The sequence below is a fragment of the Plectropomus leopardus genome, chromosome 9 (genome assembly GCF_008729295.1).
Source record: "Plectropomus leopardus isolate mb chromosome 9, YSFRI_Pleo_2.0, whole genome shotgun sequence".
NCBI classification, from domain to species: Eukaryota; Metazoa; Chordata; class Actinopteri; order Perciformes; family Serranidae; genus Plectropomus; species Plectropomus leopardus.
Genome location: NC_056471.1, coordinates 5,294,585 through 5,316,212, shown reverse-complemented (window position 1 = coordinate 5,316,212; position 21,628 = coordinate 5,294,585). Strand labels below are relative to the sequence as shown.

The 21,628-nt window shown below is 38.2% G+C and overlaps 2 protein-coding genes across 2 annotated transcripts; one reads left to right on the top strand and one right to left on the bottom strand.

The window, feature by feature from the left end:
- Positions 1–936: 936 nt before the first annotated feature.
- fam199x (family with sequence similarity 199, X-linked) lies at positions 937–9,125 on the bottom strand. Its single transcript, XM_042493152.1, has 8 exons — positions 9,043–9,125; positions 7,716–7,894; positions 6,844–7,063; positions 5,737–5,895; positions 5,042–5,203; positions 3,876–4,059; positions 2,657–2,760; positions 937–2,082 (listed from the first exon to the last, which is right to left on the bottom strand). The coding sequence occupies exons 2-8, from the start codon at positions 7,880–7,882 to the stop codon at positions 1,909–1,911; spliced, it is 1,170 nt and encodes a 389-aa protein (XP_042349086.1). The 5' UTR covers positions 7,883–7,894; positions 9,043–9,125; the 3' UTR covers positions 937–1,908.
- A 41-nt stretch (positions 9,126–9,166) lies between these two features.
- commd5 (COMM domain containing 5) lies at positions 9,167–16,076 on the top strand. Its single transcript, XM_042493410.1, has 7 exons — positions 9,167–9,412; positions 10,249–10,409; positions 10,740–10,768; positions 10,891–10,941; positions 11,252–11,347; positions 11,601–11,676; positions 15,280–16,076. Exons 1-7 carry the CDS (start codon positions 9,292–9,294, stop codon positions 15,379–15,381), a joined length of 636 nt encoding a protein of 211 aa, XP_042349344.1. The 5' UTR covers positions 9,167–9,291; the 3' UTR covers positions 15,382–16,076.
- The last annotated feature ends 5,552 nt before the right edge of the window (positions 16,077–21,628 follow it).

The following is a 21,628-nucleotide window of genomic DNA, read 5'->3' as shown; positions in this document are numbered from 1 at the left end:
GAAAGACAGACCAGCTCACTTCACTTTCCACATTCATCTCTGATGTGTTTGTTAGTTTGGGAGGATGATTTTTCACCTGAACTCAAACATCAACTCTGTGTAGATAAACTGCTGATCAATGCTACGTTTTTAACTCGACATTTTGCATTGTTTACCCCCCCACCTGCTCTCACAGAAATATTTGACCATGACCTGTTAGTGGCACGGATTGTATTGAAATTATGTGCCAGCACCATGGAAACAGTGCCATTACAAAGTCAATTAGGATCCTTTGTGGTGGTGGACACAGGATTTCCCTTGTTCAATGACGTCATGCAATGGTCACAGATAAATGTTAAGACCCCATAGGTAGTGTGAAGAGTGAGAAAGTTTGCATAAGGAGGCGGTCAGGGGGGGTGGACAAACACAGGACTTTCACCCAGAAGACTGCTGTTTGTGTCCTGTGTGAAGCTAAAAGTCAATGCTGACTTTAAAAAAACAAACAAAAAAACAAGTACTAAGGCCCTTTGAGTAGTTGCGTCACGTTATATGACATACGTAAGTCACGTTAGGACTTAGTTCCATACATAACAAAAAATCTTTTTCTTAATCTTACCAAGTAGTTTAAGTGCCTAAACTCAACAGTCTGGCTCTGTATGAAGCAAACAGATATTTGATTAAAAACATCTTTTTTAAAAAACCTAACCAAGTAGTTTTGGTGTCTAAACCCAACTTTGAATCAACACGTAATTGAACACATTATGTGGCATCACCACGTAATGCAGTGTCAATTTATGCACTTAAATTTGTTTTATTTTAACATTATTTTATTTTACTTTTATTTTAACAAGAATTTAACTTCATTATATGACAGTAGTTACTTTAACTTTACTGTAATTGTAGTTCATTTAATAATTTTGTATTTTTGTAGTCTATAGTAGTTCAGCGGAAAATTTCAAAATATTGACATATATATTGTGTATTGCGATACAGCCTAAAAGTATCATGATATTATTTTTGAAACCATGTTGCCCGGAACTACTTACTGCTGTTTTTACTACTTGACTTTGAATGCCAAATTCTCCTTCCTGACCACGCATTTCACGTATTTCTGTGAGGTCACATCTGGACGTGTCTATATGAGGACACTCACCTTAAAACTGCTACTGATACTTTGCACTCAAGCCCCTTTGACTGCAGACCTACAGGTATATAATCATGCCGTTACATTACCTGCAGCAGATTAAAGCAGAGCTGCACATGAAGAGAGTTTAGCCAATGCAGATTTAGCCATGTAAAGTATGTTTGTGTGCCACCGACAGGTGGAAACTTTGATCAGATTAGCTGAAATACTGCCTCCTTGCACATAGTTCCGCTGTATGTTCTGAAAAAATGTTCTTTGCAGAGCAGTATCTGCATCCTGTGGCCAAACTCTGCTTCTCATGTCTGATCTGTCCTTCTGCCAGTGGTGGCTGTATTAGTAGCAGTGGATATACGCTGTTAGGGCATCTATATATAAGCAATCGTCTTGTTATTAAGCTGAAATAATTATCCTTTTGTAGTGTATATTTCGTGTGCATCTGCGAGCTTCAGCGGCATTAGCACTGGCTATAAGCAGGCTGGACTGATGTATAATCAAAGCATTAGCAGTATATTAGCATTATTGCTATAGCTAGCTTAGCAGAGATTGCAGCAGCTATCAGTTTTAGCACTAGCAGTACTTCACTAGTATAAGCAAGCGATATGTCACGCTAAGTTAGAAGCTACTATGAGCTGTTACTGCCTATCAGACATTACAAAATGCATTGTGTTAGCCTACTGAAAGCTAATGCATGCAGTGACGTGGAGTAGCGTGGTCTATGAGCTCTATGGCGGTGTCTGGGTGGTGAGGGAACAGGCGTAGAGGGAGCACTGATTGATTCACTGCTGTCACATCAGTATGTCCAGGTCATCCCCGTGGTCGTCCTCCTCCGTCACTCGCAGCGACAGCACCTCCTCGTTCAGAAACAGTCCGCTCAGACGCTCCTTGCGGGCCTGACGCTGCTCTTTCAGCTGCCGCTTCCGGAGGGCTTTCTGCTGAAGCTTACGCTGCTTAGAACGTTTCTGAAAGATCAGAGAGAGAGACATATTAGAGGTCACACCAACATGAAGTAACTGACTATCTCAAATAGCCCATAAGGTGCTTTCCTGTGTGTTCCCTGTGATAACAGTAAAATGGTGTTTGTCTAGCATCATAAAAACATCACCATGATAGCAGAGATAGACTCCACCTTCTCACACACACAAAATAGGGAAAAAAGGTATTGAGCAACATTGCAAGAAATGTCTTGCAAATTGCAAAACATTAGTAGAATTAGGAAATTATTTTTTAAAAAGCTAGGGAAAATTTTCCAGAGAACTACATTTCATCTAATTAGAATTATATATTTCCTTCTTCCTGTTCAGTTGTTTTTTTGTTTCTTCATTGTTGTTTTTGTTTCTTTGGGGGTTTGTTTTTGCTAATTTTCGGGTAATTTTTTCTTTTTTTCCCCCCTAATTCCTGGGTCATTCCTTTTCAAGTTGCCCATTGTCTTCTTCCCATGCTTCTGAAAGTAATCAGTTTAAAGTTTCAAAGGGTTAAGAAGCATTGTAACAGTCTGCCAAACACTAAAATCACTCACACACACACACTTCTTACTTTGGAGTCTCGTATACGTTCTGCAGCACTGGAGAGGTTGCCATCACTGTGAGCTCTGCTGATGTTGGCAACGCTGCTTCCACTACAGGCTGATGCTGTACCACCTGAACACAAAGAAATGTTTACAGTTTACAATCAGAAAGACTTCAAATAAATGAAATGGAGCTCGAAATTTAACTGGAAGTTACAATTTCTTTGTATTTCACCACTAAAACTGCCTTTCTGTCACTGTTCGATCATAGTTAAGCTGAGCATCGCTGTGGGATACTCCTGGTGGTGGCACCATGTCTGCAACTTAACTGCAAGCTAACTACTCAGAGGTACGAAAAGCCTTCTTTGAGTTAGGATGTTTATTCAAGATATAAACATAACGTACATCTCACAGGATAAGGACATGGTAAAGACCTGAACACAAGTTACATTCAAAACAAAGCCAACACTGACACTAAAATTGCCAAAAGAAGCCTATTAAGTTTGTATGATTGTTAAAAAACAAACAGAGTTGTATTAAATATTCCTTAAAATAACAGAAATATTTTCATGTTGAAATTTAGAATCTGGACTATAACAAACTCCAATGCAGAACTTTGTTTAAATGCCTTTAACAAATGTTTAAATCGAACCTGAATCTTTCAACATCACAGTTTCCTGCAACTTTTTGTTCATAAAGTTCAGTGGAAATTTAAATTAAAAATGAGTAAATAAAATTAGCTGCCTGAGGTTTTACAAAGTAAACTGACACTTTATTTGCATGCATTGCAGACTGCCTTCTCTGGTGTTGGTTGAGTGTAATCCGCACACTTTTTCATTAACTAATTTTTATTGGCGATCATTAAATATAACGCTGACACACTGGCAAAATGCCAAATATCGGCCTTGATAATCGGCCAGGCTTATTGTCGGACATCTGTCAATCTGTACTTCACAGAAACTCCATCGCTGACTAGTGTTTTGTAGGTGTAACTGCAGAGTGACACAGACACACCACCACACCAAATGCTCATAATAGCATACGCTACAACCTAGAGCCGAAGCACATCTATAAATCAACCTGAGGGTGACAGAAACCCAACAAGCCTTATTTTCATGGGATTATTAACAAATGAAAACATGCATATTACATTTCATTTCTACCAAAAGATGACCCTAAATCCCATACACTGGACCTTTAAGCAAAAAAATAGGAAGGACTGTGCTAGCAGACCAGGCAGCATCTTACCTGCTACAGAGTTGGAGGCTGTGGAGCCGGTGGAGGAGCTGGCGGAGCTGACCATGCTGGCATTGCTGCTGCTGGCCCCACTGACGCCGCCGGTGCTGGCGCTGCTGTGGCTGCTCCTCTTCCAGCCCTCTCTGGTGCTGCTGGCACGCTGCCTGGGGCTGTGCTCTCTGATGTAGTTACGCACCTGATGACATCACACAGGTCAAAGATAAAAAATGAATTTTGACATGCAACATCCCTCTGAGTTACCATCTTTCTTATCTTAGTTTACTGATGTATGAGCAAAGAGTGCTTCTTTTTAACACACTGAACAACAGCTGAAACCAAAAGGCTACTTTATTTCATGTCCAAAAAGGAGTAGGTGGAAGTAAATACTTATCAAACCATACCCTATTTATTAAGGGTATCCCCTGGGCTCTCACATTTAAATGTAAAACTTTTTAAGACCTTTTTAATACCACCTAGAATGAAATCTATTGCCAACTTCAAACTGTCTGAAAGACATGATGCAAAATCACAATTGATTTTTGGCCCTAGAAATAATTATTTGCCAAATACTTGAATTTAAAAAAACATTTTATTAATACTCACATCCATATGTTGTTTATATATCTTTGTTAAGCTTCTGTCTGTACGCTAATGATATTAAATTCAAAAAGATATTAATTTGTTGCATTAAAAGTCACAACCCCTTTCAACGGCCTCACATAGTGTCTTTTGGTCACAAATTCCTAGTAACATTACTGTGAAAGGACAAGAAGAAAATAACTTTTAAGACCTCATTTTGAGAATACTGAAATCAAGACCTCTTAAGACTTTTAAGACCCTGCAGGTACCCTGTTAAATTTATGTTTCATCTGCATTTCAGCTGTAAAATAAAATACAAATAATCTCTAAATAAACAGAAATGATTCAGACTTTCATGTTCACTGACACTTATTACTTCTTATAGGGAGTGACATTAATTTGCAGACTGTTAGTGAATCCCCAAAGCATGGCAAGAGTGCAGCCAATAAAAACCTCTTTCCCTGTAGTGACTTGTTGACAGGCTGCTGTCACTTTGGTATAGAGCGAGATTATGTGTGTGAGAGGAAATCTTGTTGCTTTGTTGACAGGTTCATTTGACATGTGCTGTTTCAGATGTGCGTTTGAGAGTTAGTGCCCACCTGCTTGAGTTTCTCGTCTGTGAGACAGTTGAGCTCGATGATGAACTCGCTGTCGGTGGGAGAGATCTGAGCGCAGGGGTCGATGATCTTGATGATGTCCAGCTGCTCTCTCAGACCCATCTCTGTGCTGACCTTCCGACTCAGGTACTCGATGTACTCCACCTGGAAGAGGAAACACAGACGTGTGGTTTGGAGTTTTGCTCCTTTTGTCCAAGTCTCTCAGCACACACTGAAGACTTAAGATGGATATTAGGTGTTTAACAGAGCATAAAAAATAGCTAATATCTAAAAATTCTGACAATTATTATTCCTTGCTGTTATTGACAATGTAACAAACAGAAGTAAATGTTACAAAAAAAATGTTTTTGCTTCAACGTGTAAAGACAAGACAAAATAGTTGGCTCTGTTCAGGCGGACAATCAGGGTTGGAAATTAGCACCAGCCACATGCTGGTAAAATATGCAAGTGGCTGCTAGATTTCACTCATCAGCCAAAAAAACAATGGTTATCTATTGAACGGCTGGTAGATTTTGTAATCCACCAGCCACAGTGGCAGGTGGTTTCCAACCCTTCAGACAGCATGACGACATAAACTACAAGTATGCTTCTCCACTGACTCTAAGCACTGCAATGGCACAGAGAGGCTTCTCTCATAAAAACACCAGAACACAGGACGGCTTGTCGGCTTTGTTTACTTGTTCATCGTTGGTCATGGCGCTCCATGGTAACTCATCCAGGTTGCGGTGGGGGTGGGGCTTAGGCTTCCTCTTGGAAAACAGACAGGGTGAACTTGGCACGCTCGGGATGATGTCTGAAAGGACATCGCTGCCGCTGGCGATGTCACTTCCTGGCAACTGGGAGAACACAAGTAAAACAGGCAGTGAGGAGCAGAGAAAACACTGAGAGGAGGACAGATGATTGGACAATAATCCCGTTAATCACTGTGTGTGTGTGTTTGTGTTTTTAAAAAAATCACTTCCAGTAAGGTTCGACAATACAACTATATAAATTGTGCGACAGCAGAAATGTGTCCACCGGTAAAGATTTGGACATTTCTATTGAGGGAGATGTTCGGGGCAGGTTACATGGAATATTAGGGCTGGATTCTTGCGTGATCTTGTGATTCTCGTGTGATGTTGTGAATCCAGCTGCCTCGCAATGCAACGTTTTAGGGAAGACATGGAGGAGAGAGTTGAGTTATAAATACAGAAACCTGTAAGGGGCCGTTTACACCGAGACTCACCGCTAGAAAAGCATCGCCAGCAAAACCATTGTTTCCCTGTGGTACAGCGTGCCTGTCAGGCACTCCTCCCTTAAGGCTGCGCAGCATGTTACTCTGGTGTTTTTTTGGTGGGCATAGACGTTAAAATATTTTCAACTTTTCAGCTCAAGGCGCAGAGTCACTCTGCTGGTCAGTGTCACACACACACACGCAGCGTGTGCAAGTAGCCCCGCTGCAGATGCTCCCAGCTGTTTTTCCAAGGTGTGTTTGGAGCAGTGACGCCTGGTGCGATGTGGAATTGCCCCTTAACACTTGAAATTATTGTTTCTAGGGTTTTAATTTTACTGTTTTAAATATTTTGCTTTTAACTCATGTGTTGTCTCTTGTTGGCAGTTGTTTGTATGGAAGTTCCAAATTCAGGAAGAAAATGATCAAATGGTTATTTTAAGCCAGAACAGTAACTGTATCATGATTTATATACCGTTACCTTTATATTCAAAAAGATACTGTGGTAGAAGAATTTGGCCATATTGCCCAACCCTAACTCCTTGATGACATGACTTGCCAGCTCACAACCCACCTGCCACTCAAACTCGCTGTCGGACCAATCCCAATAGGTGCTGATAGAGGAGGAGACGTCACTGCAAACGCTGCCCTCTGGAAACAGGTCCAGAGACGTTAGTTCTTGGTCATCCAGGAGGGAGTAACAATCGTCCTGATCGCCCACAGACACAGAGGAGAAGAGCTCCTCGCTGCACTCTGAGCTGGCAACGCTGGTCCCACAGGAAGTCAGGTTCCACCTGAGGAGAACAATGAGTGAGCATAACAGTGCATTCTCAATATGAGTCATTTCTGGAAATTGTTCACAACATTTTTCTGAGACTGAGTGGTCAGCATACATGGATGTTCAGTTCAACTATGTAAATGCCTTACATTGGTGTTTTCAAAGATATTCATGAAAATATAGACGATTGCACGATTCATGGAGGCAAAATTTACAGTGTCAGTGCCATGTAACAGTATAGTTTTGTGCAAACTCTTAGACTTTTATGGCGCCAAGAGGTATAGCAAAGTATTAAGTTTAGGTGGAAGCCTGCGTTTCTATTGCAAACGTGTTGGGTTTTGTGTTGTAGATTTAGATGTGAGACAATGCAGACAAAAAAAACAGTGTGAAGCACATCAATACTAGTGTACTGCCACAGTTGTAAACAGACTTTTCTGGCACTGTCAACCAAGATGCGTGCAACTTGACAAGCATGTAACATTTGTCAACAGCAATGTGTCAAATACCACCAACAGCTGCAACAGCCCTTGCAGCAGATGGCGGTCCTGCGATTGTCGCTTACGATACTTAAAGGCAGATAACTTAACCTTTGAAATTACAAAATGCTCAATGACATTTTACATAACAGACAGATGATATACACATGTGAACACTCGCTCTCTACTTGCCTGTTACTGTGGAAGCGATGTAGAGGATCTGTCCTGTGACAGGATGAGAGCTGACAGCCAAAGTCACTGACGTCCAGAGTTCCCACATCGCTGAGGTTGGCTCTTTGAGAGAGGAGAGGGAAAGGCTCCTCTGGGGCCAAGAACTTCTCATACAGAGACTCAGACATGGCTAGATGTAACTGACACAGAAACAGAAGCAAAAATAAGACTAACATCACATAAGAGCTATGCTCTCAATTATTACAACCAAGCGTTAAAAAAAGGAAGCATATGTAATGACTGCAATGATATTGTTCTTGACTACACTGAGCTGTACAGGTGTCCATATGATATGTATCTTTCGCCTGTTATTGTTCATTTGTTTACATAATTACTGATGCAGAGTTTAGATAACACAAACACTGCTGTACCAGTTACACTTGCTGAGTTCAACATAAATACAACGCTGTAATCAAAATTAAGTGTCATAATACATTTTACATTATTTTTTTACTAAATGAAATATCAGAAGGAGTCAGGCAAAATATAAACATTGTTCTTCATTTTTACAGTTATGGAATTTAATAGATCTATTTTTCTATTGCTTACATGCACTTATACAGATATGCAGAGATTTATCAGAAGGAAAATTGGTGAATTATTTTATATGATACAGAGCCCTCTGCTCTGTGAGATAGAAGTCTTTCTTACATAATTCAGCTGCTGATCATTGTTGGTAAATTTCACATTCAGAAAAACATATCAAAAATGTAGCATCAAGTCACTCAAAAATAAACTTCATTTCATCCAAATACAAGCAAACAATAACAGAAGCTACTCGAGTTAAATTACATTTAGATCTTTGCTGGTAACAAAATTACTTTAGTGGGCAAAGGTTAGTTAAAATGGATGTTGAAGAAACGGTTCGTGTTATTTATTGACACTAGATGTCATCCACGTTGAGCATCCAACTCCCGTTGTTGTTGTTTTCCAGAACGACAGACCGAAAAGCTTTACTGTGAACATCTGCCCGCACAAAAAAAAGGCAAGGGAAATGTGAATCCGTTATTAAAAAGGAAACGTTACCGTTAACTACATTCGTCTGCACACACTTTGCGTGTGTCGTCTTTGGTGAAGGCGAACAGCCTGTGATCGAAACACAACAAAACACGAGCTAACAGCTAACACCGTCAGCTAACGTTAGTTGCTAATCCCCCTAATGTCCACGTAGCGTTTACCGAGCCACAAAACCTCGCTCAACTCATCCTTTCCTCACTATAACAACCCTGAACGGCTTATAACCACGGTAAAGTTGCAATGAAAAATATATCTACATTAAAATACCAACCTTTTTTCGTTCAAAGAATGATCATTTCTGCCACCTCCATTTGCAAATCCTTTCTTTCCTGCCGATGATATAAGCTGTCACCGCGAGACTCCCGGGAGCGAGAGCTGCGTCATGTGACCTGAAGGCGGAAGCTGTCACATAAACAGAAAACTAGCACAAAGCTGGAGCACAAACGTACTAAAACACACTTACATTTGTCATTTTGCCATTTATTTTCCGAGCATACAGCATATTAGCGCATGGTGAGTCATGTCATCAAGCCATACAAAGGACTCTAGCTTTTTAGGAGGCAGGATACCTCCTGAAATCGAGTCAATGTCGAAAAACCTGAAGGATGTGGACCAAGAGATGTTCAGGAAAATACTGAAAGGTAAATACCAGCAAGTTGTTTTAACTGTTATCGCTTCCTAAAACAGCGAGTGTACGTTTTAAATGTTTGTAGCTAATATAATTTATCACGGACCTGTTTGTAAATAGCTCAACAAGCTATTATTTTGGGGAACCACCAGCCTTTACTGTGAGACTTTGATAGAAATGTGTGATAACAGTTTAACCCCTTGAAACCTGAATCAACATCGGCTTTTTTGTGCTACGTTTAGATGTATTTTACAAGCTATACGAACCTTTAAAACTTGAGCAAATTGTTTTTTGGGAAAAAGGCAATGACCAACTTGTCAAGAAATATCTCACGTGTTGCAAGAAATTAGTCAAAATGTGATGAGGAAAATTACCTTAACAAATTGTTTTGAAAACATGGGAAGGATTAATAGAAAATTATCCAAAAACAATAGTGAAAAATGTCCGGAAAACTATATTTGTAATGATTGTAATTTCAAATCATGTTGCAGGAAAATATAATACAGTAAATACTTTTTAAAAATTTCAACATTTTGTAAGCCATTTTCTTGTTTGTTTATTTTTACTTTAAATAAATAAATATATTCAGGTATTTTTCTTTTTTTGCACATTTTTCGGCCATGGCTTGTTAAGTTGCTTGTTCCCTTCTCCCCATGTTTTTGAAAGAAATCAAAGCAGCTTTCGCAGGTTTCAAAGGATTGAACAACAGTATCTGCAGTATCTCTTGCCCAAATGTCCCGGTTTATGCATGCTCTGATAAGACCCAGGCTCTGAGACCATGGACAGTAGTTTGCAGGTGAAATCATTATATAAGTGAGCTAACTTGTCTGTGAATGATTGTGTGTCCAGCTGTGGTGAGCGCCCTGGAGGGGAAGGACTGCAGAGAGGTGATGAAGACTATAGCAGAGGCCAGCAGCATCCCACAGGACCGACTCAGTCACATAGTAGCCGGGATGTACAGAGTGCTGTCTGAGGCCATCCGCATCCCCACATCATCACTCAAACAGGAGGTAACCAGGTGTTAAACACTGGAAATTATACACTGATCAGCCAAAAAAATTAAACCACCAAGAGATGAACTGAATGAAACTGATCATCTTGTTACAATGCAATGTCCTGCTGGGAATCCTTTGGTCCTGGAGTTCATGTGGATGCCACCTGACACAGTCCAGCTACACAAAGACTGTTGTAGACCAAATAACAAAATGCATGATGACTGAATTCCACACACCCTTGGGGGTGCAACTGATGTGAACTGCTTTCTCTTTGTAAGCATGGAATTACACATTTTAAGATGCAAACATTTTAATGGACAGTGTTTTGTTTGTGTCCCTGTTTAGGCCTTTAGAGAAGATCTCAGAGAGCTGAGGTAATACTCATCATTTTTACATCAGTGTATTATCGCTCCTGCTTATATGCAACACTGTTTCAACATCAGATGCTAAATTTGTTGTTCCTGCTATGTTTTTTTGTTTTGTTATGTCACTTTAGGATACCTGAAGAATTTATCACAGATTTCTCCAGTGTGGTTTTTGGCAGCAGGTAAGTTGAATTTACAGCCTCTAAAGTAGGCATGTCAAACTGGTCCACCGGGGGGCCGGTTTGACATGCCTGCTCTAAAGTCTCTGTTTTTGAAGGCACGGAGCTCCCTTGGTCAGTGTTGGGATGGGAATTTTTTTTTACCACAGAACCTGATCAAAATGTGCTAGTGTTTCACCTGGAGGGGACATTTGTGTCTGTTTCCAGACATCTGCTAAGATTTGTCCGTAAATTTTAATGCTATGGCTGTCATTCTTATGCTGTTGATGGAGATATTATCACTGCTGCTGCACACCTGTGTTTGTGTTTGCAGGCGTGCAGCTCTAGATGCAGCAACCTCCCAGAATGATCCACAACTTCCCACAGTGGAAGACTTTAAATGGAGAGTGGATGTTGCCATTTCGACAAGGTGAGGGAGAGAGGACATGTTTAAAACCAGTTCATTGAAACTTTTCTTTTGTTGTTGTCTGGTAGGTCTTTCCTGGAGAAATCTTCATTACAGATTGTGGCGCGCTTTATATATCTTCTTTGTTTGTAATAAAAATAAGAAGATATGGGTAGTTGGATCCAGCAGTAATGGTCACTGAGTTTGACCAGAGAAAACGGGTAGAAAAGAAAGAAAAAAACATGATAATGTTTGTGTGTCTCCTCTGTCTCTGCAGCTCTTTAGCCCGGGCTCTGCAGCCGTCTGTTCTGATGCAGATGAAACTATCAGACGGGAGCTTGCACCGCTTTGAGGTACTTGAACAATTGTTTTGTTCCTGATGATACAGGCAGGTTTATGTCCTCTTTAAAAAATGTAAAATTTTCAAATCAAGCTGCAAATGTCTGTTATCTTATTTTATAGGGGTGAGAGAAAAAATGGATAGTATCGCAATATTTTGTGTATCAATATTGTATACATACGTGGATACCAAGTATCAGTTTTTTAATATCATTTATTAATATTGCAAATACTATTGTACTAGTATAATAAAATAGCTGTTTTTTTAGTCCATTCAATACATTTTAGAATTGATTGAAGTGAGATGAACAGACTGAAAATTTCCTTTTATTAGCTAAAACAGATTGAAGTTTTTCTTTTTCTGACATAATTTGCTGTTGATAAAAGGTACTAAATCAAAATATAACACAATATATTTGATCACATTACTAAATATTGCAAAATGTTTAAACTCGCCTTAATATCGTACTGTGACTTTAAGTATCATGATAATATAGTATCGTGTGACCTCTGGTGATTTCCACGTGTAATATTTAATAACATCATCACTCTAAAACAAATCCCTAATTGGAATCAAGTAATTAAGTGGGTTAAATGAGTTAGTCGTTAAATAAATGAATAAAATCAACTTTCTTTATTGAAGTAATGCAATGCAAATGTAGTGTTGAAAGATTAAACACCAGCAAATTTGGATTGAAGCAGAATATTTCATTTTGTAAACTTTTGTAGATTTTGTAAATTACATTATTATCTTTTTCCAATAAATTTTGACTTTTGGATTATAATGCTTTGGAAACATTTGGATCACACAAATTGCAAACAATCCTAAGCAGCCACACCACTGGAATCTGATTCTGTAATATGAATAATATTAGTGCAACTTAAACATGATCTGCAGCTGTGCAGAAATCTAGAGTTTAAACAGAATAAATAGACACGCTAATTAAAAATAAAAGTCGTACAGTATTGAATGTTGATTGAGATCAGTGTTATGATTGGAGCTTCAAACTATTCCGTCCAGCCCTAATTTCCTCTGTATCCTCATCCTGTGGGTTGAGAGAAGTTGGTGGTCAGCCAGCAGGCTGATGTAGGTCTGTTTCAGGTGTTACATAATGAGCTCACAGTGGAGTAACTGAGGTAACATTTATTACCTACAGCCTAACCTAGAACCTGCTTCTGACCCAGTGCACATTATGACACTATTGTTTACTTGTTTATACCTCATTTTTCTCTTTATGCCACATATTTTTATAACACCACATGTATTTCAAATCAGAATAGAAACTACAGAACTGTTCTATCTCTCTGCAAATTAGCCTTTTCTTAAAGAGTTATTGCTGGACCTCTGACTGTGTTTCTTCTGTCTGTTGTTGCAAACTGATCAGTTCAAATGACAGAGGAAAAGATCCAATTTTCACTTCAGAAATAAGCAAAATGTGTAAAAATGTGGCTTTGTATTAAACAAAGAATTGTAGTTTCACTTAGCTGAGCCACGATTTTTCTGCCTCCATGACCCAAGAACAACCATTTCATCTGAAAACAATTTATAACTTACAAATGTGCTTATAAAAAGATTTAAAATAATGATGAGCGATTCAGGAATGAAACAAAGAGTGAGAAGTGAGAAACTCATATGCAAAATGGATAAAATCATCAGCAAAGTTAGTAAGCTGTATAAGTCAACAGGGGGCGCCATACTCCATACCTGCCTGATAATGACAAGACAGATGCTGCTTTCAAAGTAGGCTACTCATGAGGACAGGAGCAGGAGGGAGGACCTCTACCACGGCCGTCACTGTACCTAGTGCAGTGGTTACGTAATCAGATTACAGCAGAATTAGAAGATTAGTAGCACCAACATCCGGTGTGCATATTCTATTGATGGACGTTCCTTAAATCTACCTGATATGTGTTTCTCAGGATCTGTTCCAAAACATGCAGAATCACAAACAAACAATGACAAGAGACAGCTGCACTTTTTCTCGACCTCTGTCTTTTAATTAGCAGATGTATCTGCGCTAGTATCGTTATAAAACAGAGGATGAGACACAGTCAGCTTGAGACTTTAAGACAGGAATGAGAAGTAAAAACATAATAATAGATAAAAGTTGAAGATGTAACAGAGGCACCTCATGATATGACTAAATTCCATTTTAGAGGGCTTTGATGTGATTATTAAACAATTATTGTTGCATCTTGATGCATCAACATTTTCTATTTCTACACATGATGCATTCTTTTTCACAGTGTTGCTACTTGCTACATTTAAAATAGAGTTGTTGCAGTATACCGATACACACAGTATTTAAAAATCATGTTAATTATGCACATGATAATAACATGTAAATAATCCAGCAACACTTCCATCTCTTTCCATTCTCACTTTGTCTGTAATTGCTCCTTTTGTAATATTTTGTACAGTTTTGGTGACAGACTTTCTCTCTCTCTCTCTTTAGATCCCTAAACTTGAGTAAAAAAGAGATAAACACACAATAAAAAAGGTTAAAGATGAATTTGACAGATACATTGCATTTTTCTTAAAATAAATAGCATTTTTCCACTCAACTTCACAGAAGCCAAAATTCTTACATATGCAAGCCGTTAGTCAGTCAAATCGTATTCATCTACAGTTGCTAACACTCAACATCCTCACCAAAACTCAAGAAGTGAACATAAACCCGATGCACAGGTTCATGCCTGTTATGTTTCACCATCCAAATGATTGTGCTTTAAGGAAAGAACAGCCCAGTCTTACAAAATCACAGGCCATAATAACATTGAACACTGGGTTTTAAATTCTTGGATTTTTTACTTTTTGGCATTGTGATGCATCTAAAAGACACCCCTCTCACGCCTAATATAATATATACGCACATATATATTTGTGTTATTTTATATACATCATTTTGTGAATTGTCCATATTTACCTATTAGGGAGGTCAAAGGTCAAACTCATACATGAATCATTTAATATGGAGTTCAAGACCTTTCAAACTTTCACCAACACTTTCACTGACCATTTTTGCCCTCTTTAAACACAAAAATGTGAAGAAAACGGAATCAGCAACTTAACAAGCCATGGCCCAAAAATTTCAAGACTATTACCTGTAAACATGCACAAAAAAGAAGAAGAAACGAATTTAAGAATTTTTTAAAAAGTATTTGTTGTAAATGTTTAATCATATATTTTTCCTGTAACCCAATTTTAAATACAACATTATGAAAGTAGTTTTTGGGACTTTTTTTTTCTATTTTCTGGATGCACTGGGTCTTGTCACGTTTTACTAATTTCTTGCAATTTGTTAGCATTTCTTGCCAAGTTGGTCATTGCATTTTTCCCCATGTTGTTGAAGGAAATCAAACAAATTTTCTTAAGTTTCAAAGTGACAAATAGCATGTGAAAGGTGTCTGATCCCGGTTTCAAAGTTTTAAACAATGTCATTTTTGAACAAACGTCTCAATAATGTCCATCATGCTATTGCTGTAGCAGTTTGTATGCCATGGTGGTAATGTCATGCTGCATCAACATTTTAGTTCCACCTCATCTCTGCAGTTGTATATAAACCGGACACCTCGTCTGTGTTCGACTGTGACTGAATTGCTGTCTCCTCGTTCAGGTGCCTGTGTCTAAATTCCAGGAGCTCCGGTACAACGTGGCTCTGATTCTCAAAGAGATGAACGATCTGGAGAAGAGGAACATTCTCAAAATCCAAGATTGATTGACCACACTGGCACGATATTTAATGAAGCTGTAAGCCTCTTGACTTCCTTTTGGAAAGTTAGTGGAATTTTGTAAGTTGTGCCAATTGCTTCTCATTTGAATCATTTATCATATGATATGATAAAAATAATCTGCCTGTCATAATGTTATGATGTGATGCTGTTGGCATCCAACATATTTGACTGTTGACAGAGTGATAAGAATAGTTAGTCAGCTGGTGTCAGTGACAAAAAGACTCACAGACTGCATTTCAAACTCTATCACCCTCGTCCTTACCTTGATGCAAACTGTACATATTAGCATTATTCAATTTTAGAGATTGCTGAGAGATTTGAGACAGCTGCAAAGCGTCCAGTGTGCCAAAACACAAACGCAGTAAAGTGAGCTCTCAGATACTCTCTCACTGAGAAGCCCTTCTTAACCGGAGTCTTGTGATCTGCTCGGTTTGAGAGTGAACATTTTGTTCACATGCTTCTGAAACACGAGGATGTGCAAGTCAAAGGATGAACGAGGAAGATTTTTTTTCCTACTCATGTTTTTGTACATATAATTCAAACCAGTGACAGAACAAAGGAGCACTATTGTATAAAAAGTGCAATGATGATTTTTTTATTTTGTATGTTTTCCTAACTAACATCAATAACTTTAACCTCTCCAACCACATGTATCTAATAAAATCTGTCTATTCCTGCACATGCAAAGTGTAGATGATTTGTTTAGATAACTCAGAGAAATAACAATTCATAGAGATATTTTTTCACACTTTTTAACTACAAAACTAAAAAAAACCTGCATGGAAATGACTCAACACCTAACAACAACTGCAGCCTTGACAGAAGTGACAGACAGCCAACAGATCATATTATGAAGGTGTTTTCAAAATGTTAATCAACAAAGCTGTTCAATCATACGGTGATTCAGAGATTATACAAGTAACACAAGTTATTGTGTAAGCAGTGGCGCCTGCAGAAAGTTTTCATCAGCGTGGCTGGATGGGGCCATTAAAAAGCTTAGGGTGGCACACCAAAACCAAAAGCCATATCCAAATTTCAGTAATTCTATTATGCTGTTGAAATATATAGACCAGCAAATAATTATCTGAGGCCACATTTAGATGAGAAAAACGTAAAAGTCTCCCTTTGCTTTCTAAATAAATCGTGTTTATATGATAACATCTTTAAAAAAAAAAAAAAGTCTCCCTTTGCTTTCTAAATAAATCGTGTTTATATGATAACATCTTTAAAAAAAACCTTGTGTACACAGAACTGCAAAAAGCTAAAGGTTAATTTTGCATCGCCACATAATTAAATAAGTTCAATTATATTTGATTTAAAATCAGTTACTTGTTAAATACCCCCCAAAAAATATTATTATTGTTATTATTGTTTTTATAAAGCACTAATAATTACAATAATACCCAGAATGGTCACAGAAATTAAAAAAGAAACAAAAACAGAAAACACAAGAATTATGTTTTTAAGGAAATTTGATGTGAAATCTTAGATCATTCATCACTGCGATTAGGCACTTCTTATTAACCTCCATCCCTCCATTGTGAGCATCTAATGGTATTTCAGTAAAGCTTACTATTTTATTTGATAAGAAACAAATCTGATCCCATTTTGTTCAGCCAAACAGACCAACATAAATCAGATTTTCTTATTTAGACAACCATTAAAATACTCATCTGTTCTTTAAGTGTAAGATTTTTGTAATGATACATGTAGGCACGTACAGTGGGTCAGACTAACATCTCAATCTGCTGTAAGAGCCTCGTCACATGTAACCTTGATTACTTTCATGCCTCTCATTCCTGCATGTCTCTGCACTCCTCCCTGAAGGAATGACCTCAAATGTAGATTATTTGTTTACTGTGAAATGAGATATTTGTTGTAGACAAGCATAAGTGCATGTTTGTTATCCATCTCATGAACATTCATCTTTCTTGTATAAAAGTCTGTGAGGTGACTTTGAGACTCGCTGCTGGTCCCCGGCCCAGTATGCACTTTCCAGACAGCCTGTGCCAGAAGCCCCGGCGAGACTGCATTACTGGCCTATTTAGATACATAACAAAGTTTCAAGGTGTGAAGGGACAGAAGGGTCTCTGATTATTACGTGTGTGATCTGTGTGCATTTGCATGCTTGCATAAGACTCCTCAAATGTCCTAATTTGCATATATGTCAGTCTGTCTGTTTTTGCAAGCGTGTCAGTCTGTGTCTGTCTGCAGCGGTGCATCCAGTCAGGGTTTGTGTCTGTGCGTGGGATTGAGTTCACGGGCTAGACCGGCCGACCTATATTACAAGCACCACTACTACTGACATGGACAGTGATCGACTGCCCAGCCTATAATCTCTACTCACACACACACACACACACACACACACACACACACACACACACACACACACACACACACTGCAAACAGGTTTTATTTTAAGGCTGCAGGATATGCCACTTTAGGTAATGCTAATAATACTGTGTAGTCTAGTATCCAAACAATTTGGAGGACAATCCCTTAATCAGAGTCATTAGAGTCATTAAACTCTAACCTACTTCTAGTCTTACAGTGAGTCTATGGGACTGGTTGATCACCAACCACTGTACCCAAAAGTCACAATTACAGGTAGTGGCACCCTCAGAATTTTTATCATTGGGGTGTCCATATGGGGGTGGCACACCAAAACCAAAAACCAGAAAACTCCTGAATTTCAGGAGTTTGGTTATACTGTTGTAGTATAAAGGCTAGTTACAAACTATATCAATATGAGAGTTAAGCAAACGCACATTGATACACTTTGGTTTTACTACTTTTCAGTTAATGTTACTAATAATCTGATGTACGCAGACTAATACAGGTACAGTTAACATTTTGAGACCTACAGCAATACTGATTTAATGTATTATGTTCTGTATAAAAATGTTAGGTTATTCATCACTCAAATGGGCTGGTTCCTCTATTCCTTTACACCTTTGAAACCTAAGCAAATTGTCTGGATTTCTGTCTGAAATCATTCTGATTATATGCTGGACAACCAGTGTGAGAGTTCTCAAGCAGATTTTTTGGTATAGTTTTCCTGTTGTTAATCATGGCCTCCATTTACTCCAATTCATCAAGGATTATCTCTGTCTTTGGATACTACATTTAGTGTGGCAGCATTAGAGAAAGACAGTTTTCTTCATGATTTCAGCGTTACATGGAGTGAGTAATTGATATACAAATGATCATATCGTGGGTGAAGTATTCATTTAAATAGTGATATAAGCATATATAAATGCTATATTAAAATAACCAAATTCTTGATGTGTTTAGTAAGATGTCACATTTTTGTCAATGTAACACTATTGTCACAGTTATCAAACACAGTTTGCTCTGTGGCTGTGACACAGATTGATAAGTTGATATCTGGTCAAGATTTGTTGCCTGATGCTTTTTTACACTCAGGAAAGTGATCTGAGAGGCAGAGCAAGGGCTGACATGCTCTTCTGTTTGTTTATGTGGTAGAAAAACATAATTAGACATGAAAGTATGATGGTGTTATATTGAATGTATGATTTGTGACTAGTGCATGGTCATGGTTTGATAGTTTCAGAGGCCTCAGAGTCTTTCACACTAGGCACACAACATGTGAGGAGGTTCTGAGTGTCAGAGGTTAAAGGGGCTCTATGTGAAATTTAGAGTGCATGAGTTGTTTCTGCAAGGATCTTAATGTGGAGGTGGTTGAGCTAGCTGGCAGCTAATGATGTGAACTCCATAAACAGCGCTAAACTACAGCAACAATGCTAACAGTGTTAACCGGGGGGAGGGACCAAAGGGTGGATGTGACGATCTAGTAATGATATCAAGGGTAACTGCCATGCCAGTGAGATACTCACATGCACTAACATGCATGTGCATCCCAACCAGCTTACCACAACAAAAAAATAGAGAAGCTCAGATTACAGCACACACTGAGATAGCATGAAGACATTCTCTGTTCAGGACATCATCACTGCACTATATCAAATGGTGCTTTGCTGCTGTATTAATGCTCTGAATGTTATATGCAGAACCTTTAGCATAAGATGAGGACCTTGTAGGTGAGAGTCTGGACCACGGTTTACACAAAATTTGGATAAACTGTATTGGGATAAATCAATGTAATGTTACATTAAGGTTTTTGGTATCTCTGTCCATGCACATGTACTGTGCCAGACGCTTCTCAAATGGTATTTGTGCTAAATTCATATATTCAAGGAAGAACAACTGAGGCTCATTGAAGTTTTCCCATCAGTATAGGTGATTAAATGGCCCCTGTTCAGATGTCGGTTTGTGTAAGAGCTGAACAGGTTTGCATGCCACTCTGAACTGAAGCAGCAGGTTGGTGGGTAACAAGGTGGAATAAATTGGTGCTTCAAATGATTTGTTTTAATCCCAGTATTGTCAGCAAGGTATATTCTAGCATTGTAGTCAAGACCACCTAAACCAAGACCAAGTCATGACAGAGACCAGAGTGTAGCAAGGCCGAGACAAGACCAAGACTTTTTGAGAGGTCGAGGCTAAATAAAGACCAAGACAAGACCAGTGAAAGTCCCACACTGCATGACACACTTACAATAAAATGTGGAACATGCAAACCGTAGACACCCCTCAAGATGACCTGAGAGATGCACATTCCCATAAAATCACACATGGAATGTGTGCTGTGAGACATTTCTAAATGATAAAATAATATGAAGGCTATGCAGAGGCGAATTTTATGTGTAGGAATTTTCCTTTTCTACACAGACATTTAGTAATATACCAGTAGCTGGGGGTCTTGACTGGTCTTGGAAAAAAAAATCCAGAATCCTCTTCGTCTAAAACTGAAATAAGAAAAAAAATGGTAGAGACCAAAACCTTCAACAAGTGGTCTTGATACTGGTTTCGAGAACAAGACCGATCTTGAGTTCTACTCCCGTGGTATACAAAGTTTGTGCCAGCAGTCAATGTGAAAGTTACCTCTATTTTTGCAAACAAAGATTTCTCAAAGTGCCCATGAGTAGAAACTTTCCCACATTTCTTCAAGGGTTTTGCACAGGGCAACCCATGTAAACTGTTATCAAAGCTTACATTGTGCTCAAACTGCTGCCTGTATGCTATAACATTTAGATTTTCTAAAGATAGGTTAATGGAAACTCTACTTGATCCATGAAAGAATATTATTCAGATTTTCTGAAGAGAAAAATACTTATATAAAATAGGAACTGACTGTCACATAACAGCTTTACCTGGTATGTGACAGGTTAAGCATTACAAGTCACATAACAAGTAAAACTTGCATCTCTTCCTATCAATTTCCTTGTATAATACAAACAGAAAGAGAGCAGGGAAGCCTCTGGAAGCCCATCAATCACTGTGACCCAGATCAGTTTTATAACTGAACCAACAAATACTCTTTTATTTATGATCGGAAACACTTATGGATCACTTATGTCCACTTAATGACACAACACCCCAAGAAACCATATTCAGGGTCCCCACACATTTTAATGGACAAAATTTCAAAATTGGTTGAAATGACATATTGTACAGTGTGCAGTTAACACATATTGGAGCTATGTCAATAGCTTACTTACATAAAATCAATTATGTTACATTAAGTTGAAGGTTATCCCCTGAGGTTTATTCTTACACACAGCAAAATTCCACGACTTTTCCAAAACTTTATATGATTTTTACTAATGGAAAATTAGATTGTAAAATTCCATTACTTTTCCAGGTTTTCCATGACTGTGGAAACCCTGCTTATTTGAGAACTTTTTTGTAGGCCTACGTATGACTTGGTCCATAAATACAACTACAGTATATCACTTTAAAATTATTTCTTAAATAATGTTAAAAATGAATGTTGGAACAGCTTTACTTTATGGCAACACTTCAGAATTTATTTTAGAAAATGTGGAAAATCCAGTTGAAACAAATTACCTTGCATGGGTTATCAACTTAAACTATGAACTTGTGTTCATAATAATGGTAATTTAGTATTGAATGACCATATTTATTCACACATTGTTTAAAGTTGATTCTTCATAAAATTAAAGTTTTCACATTATTTAAAAACAGTTTTTTAGTGTGATGTACTGTCACCATAATTACAAACACACGTTTTTAAGTTGATCACAAGTAAAAATTGAATTGGTCCAACAATTTTTTCCCACATTATTTTAAAGGAATTTAAAAGAGATATTGTAGGTCTGTCCTCTCTGTTGATGAGGAACATTCCGG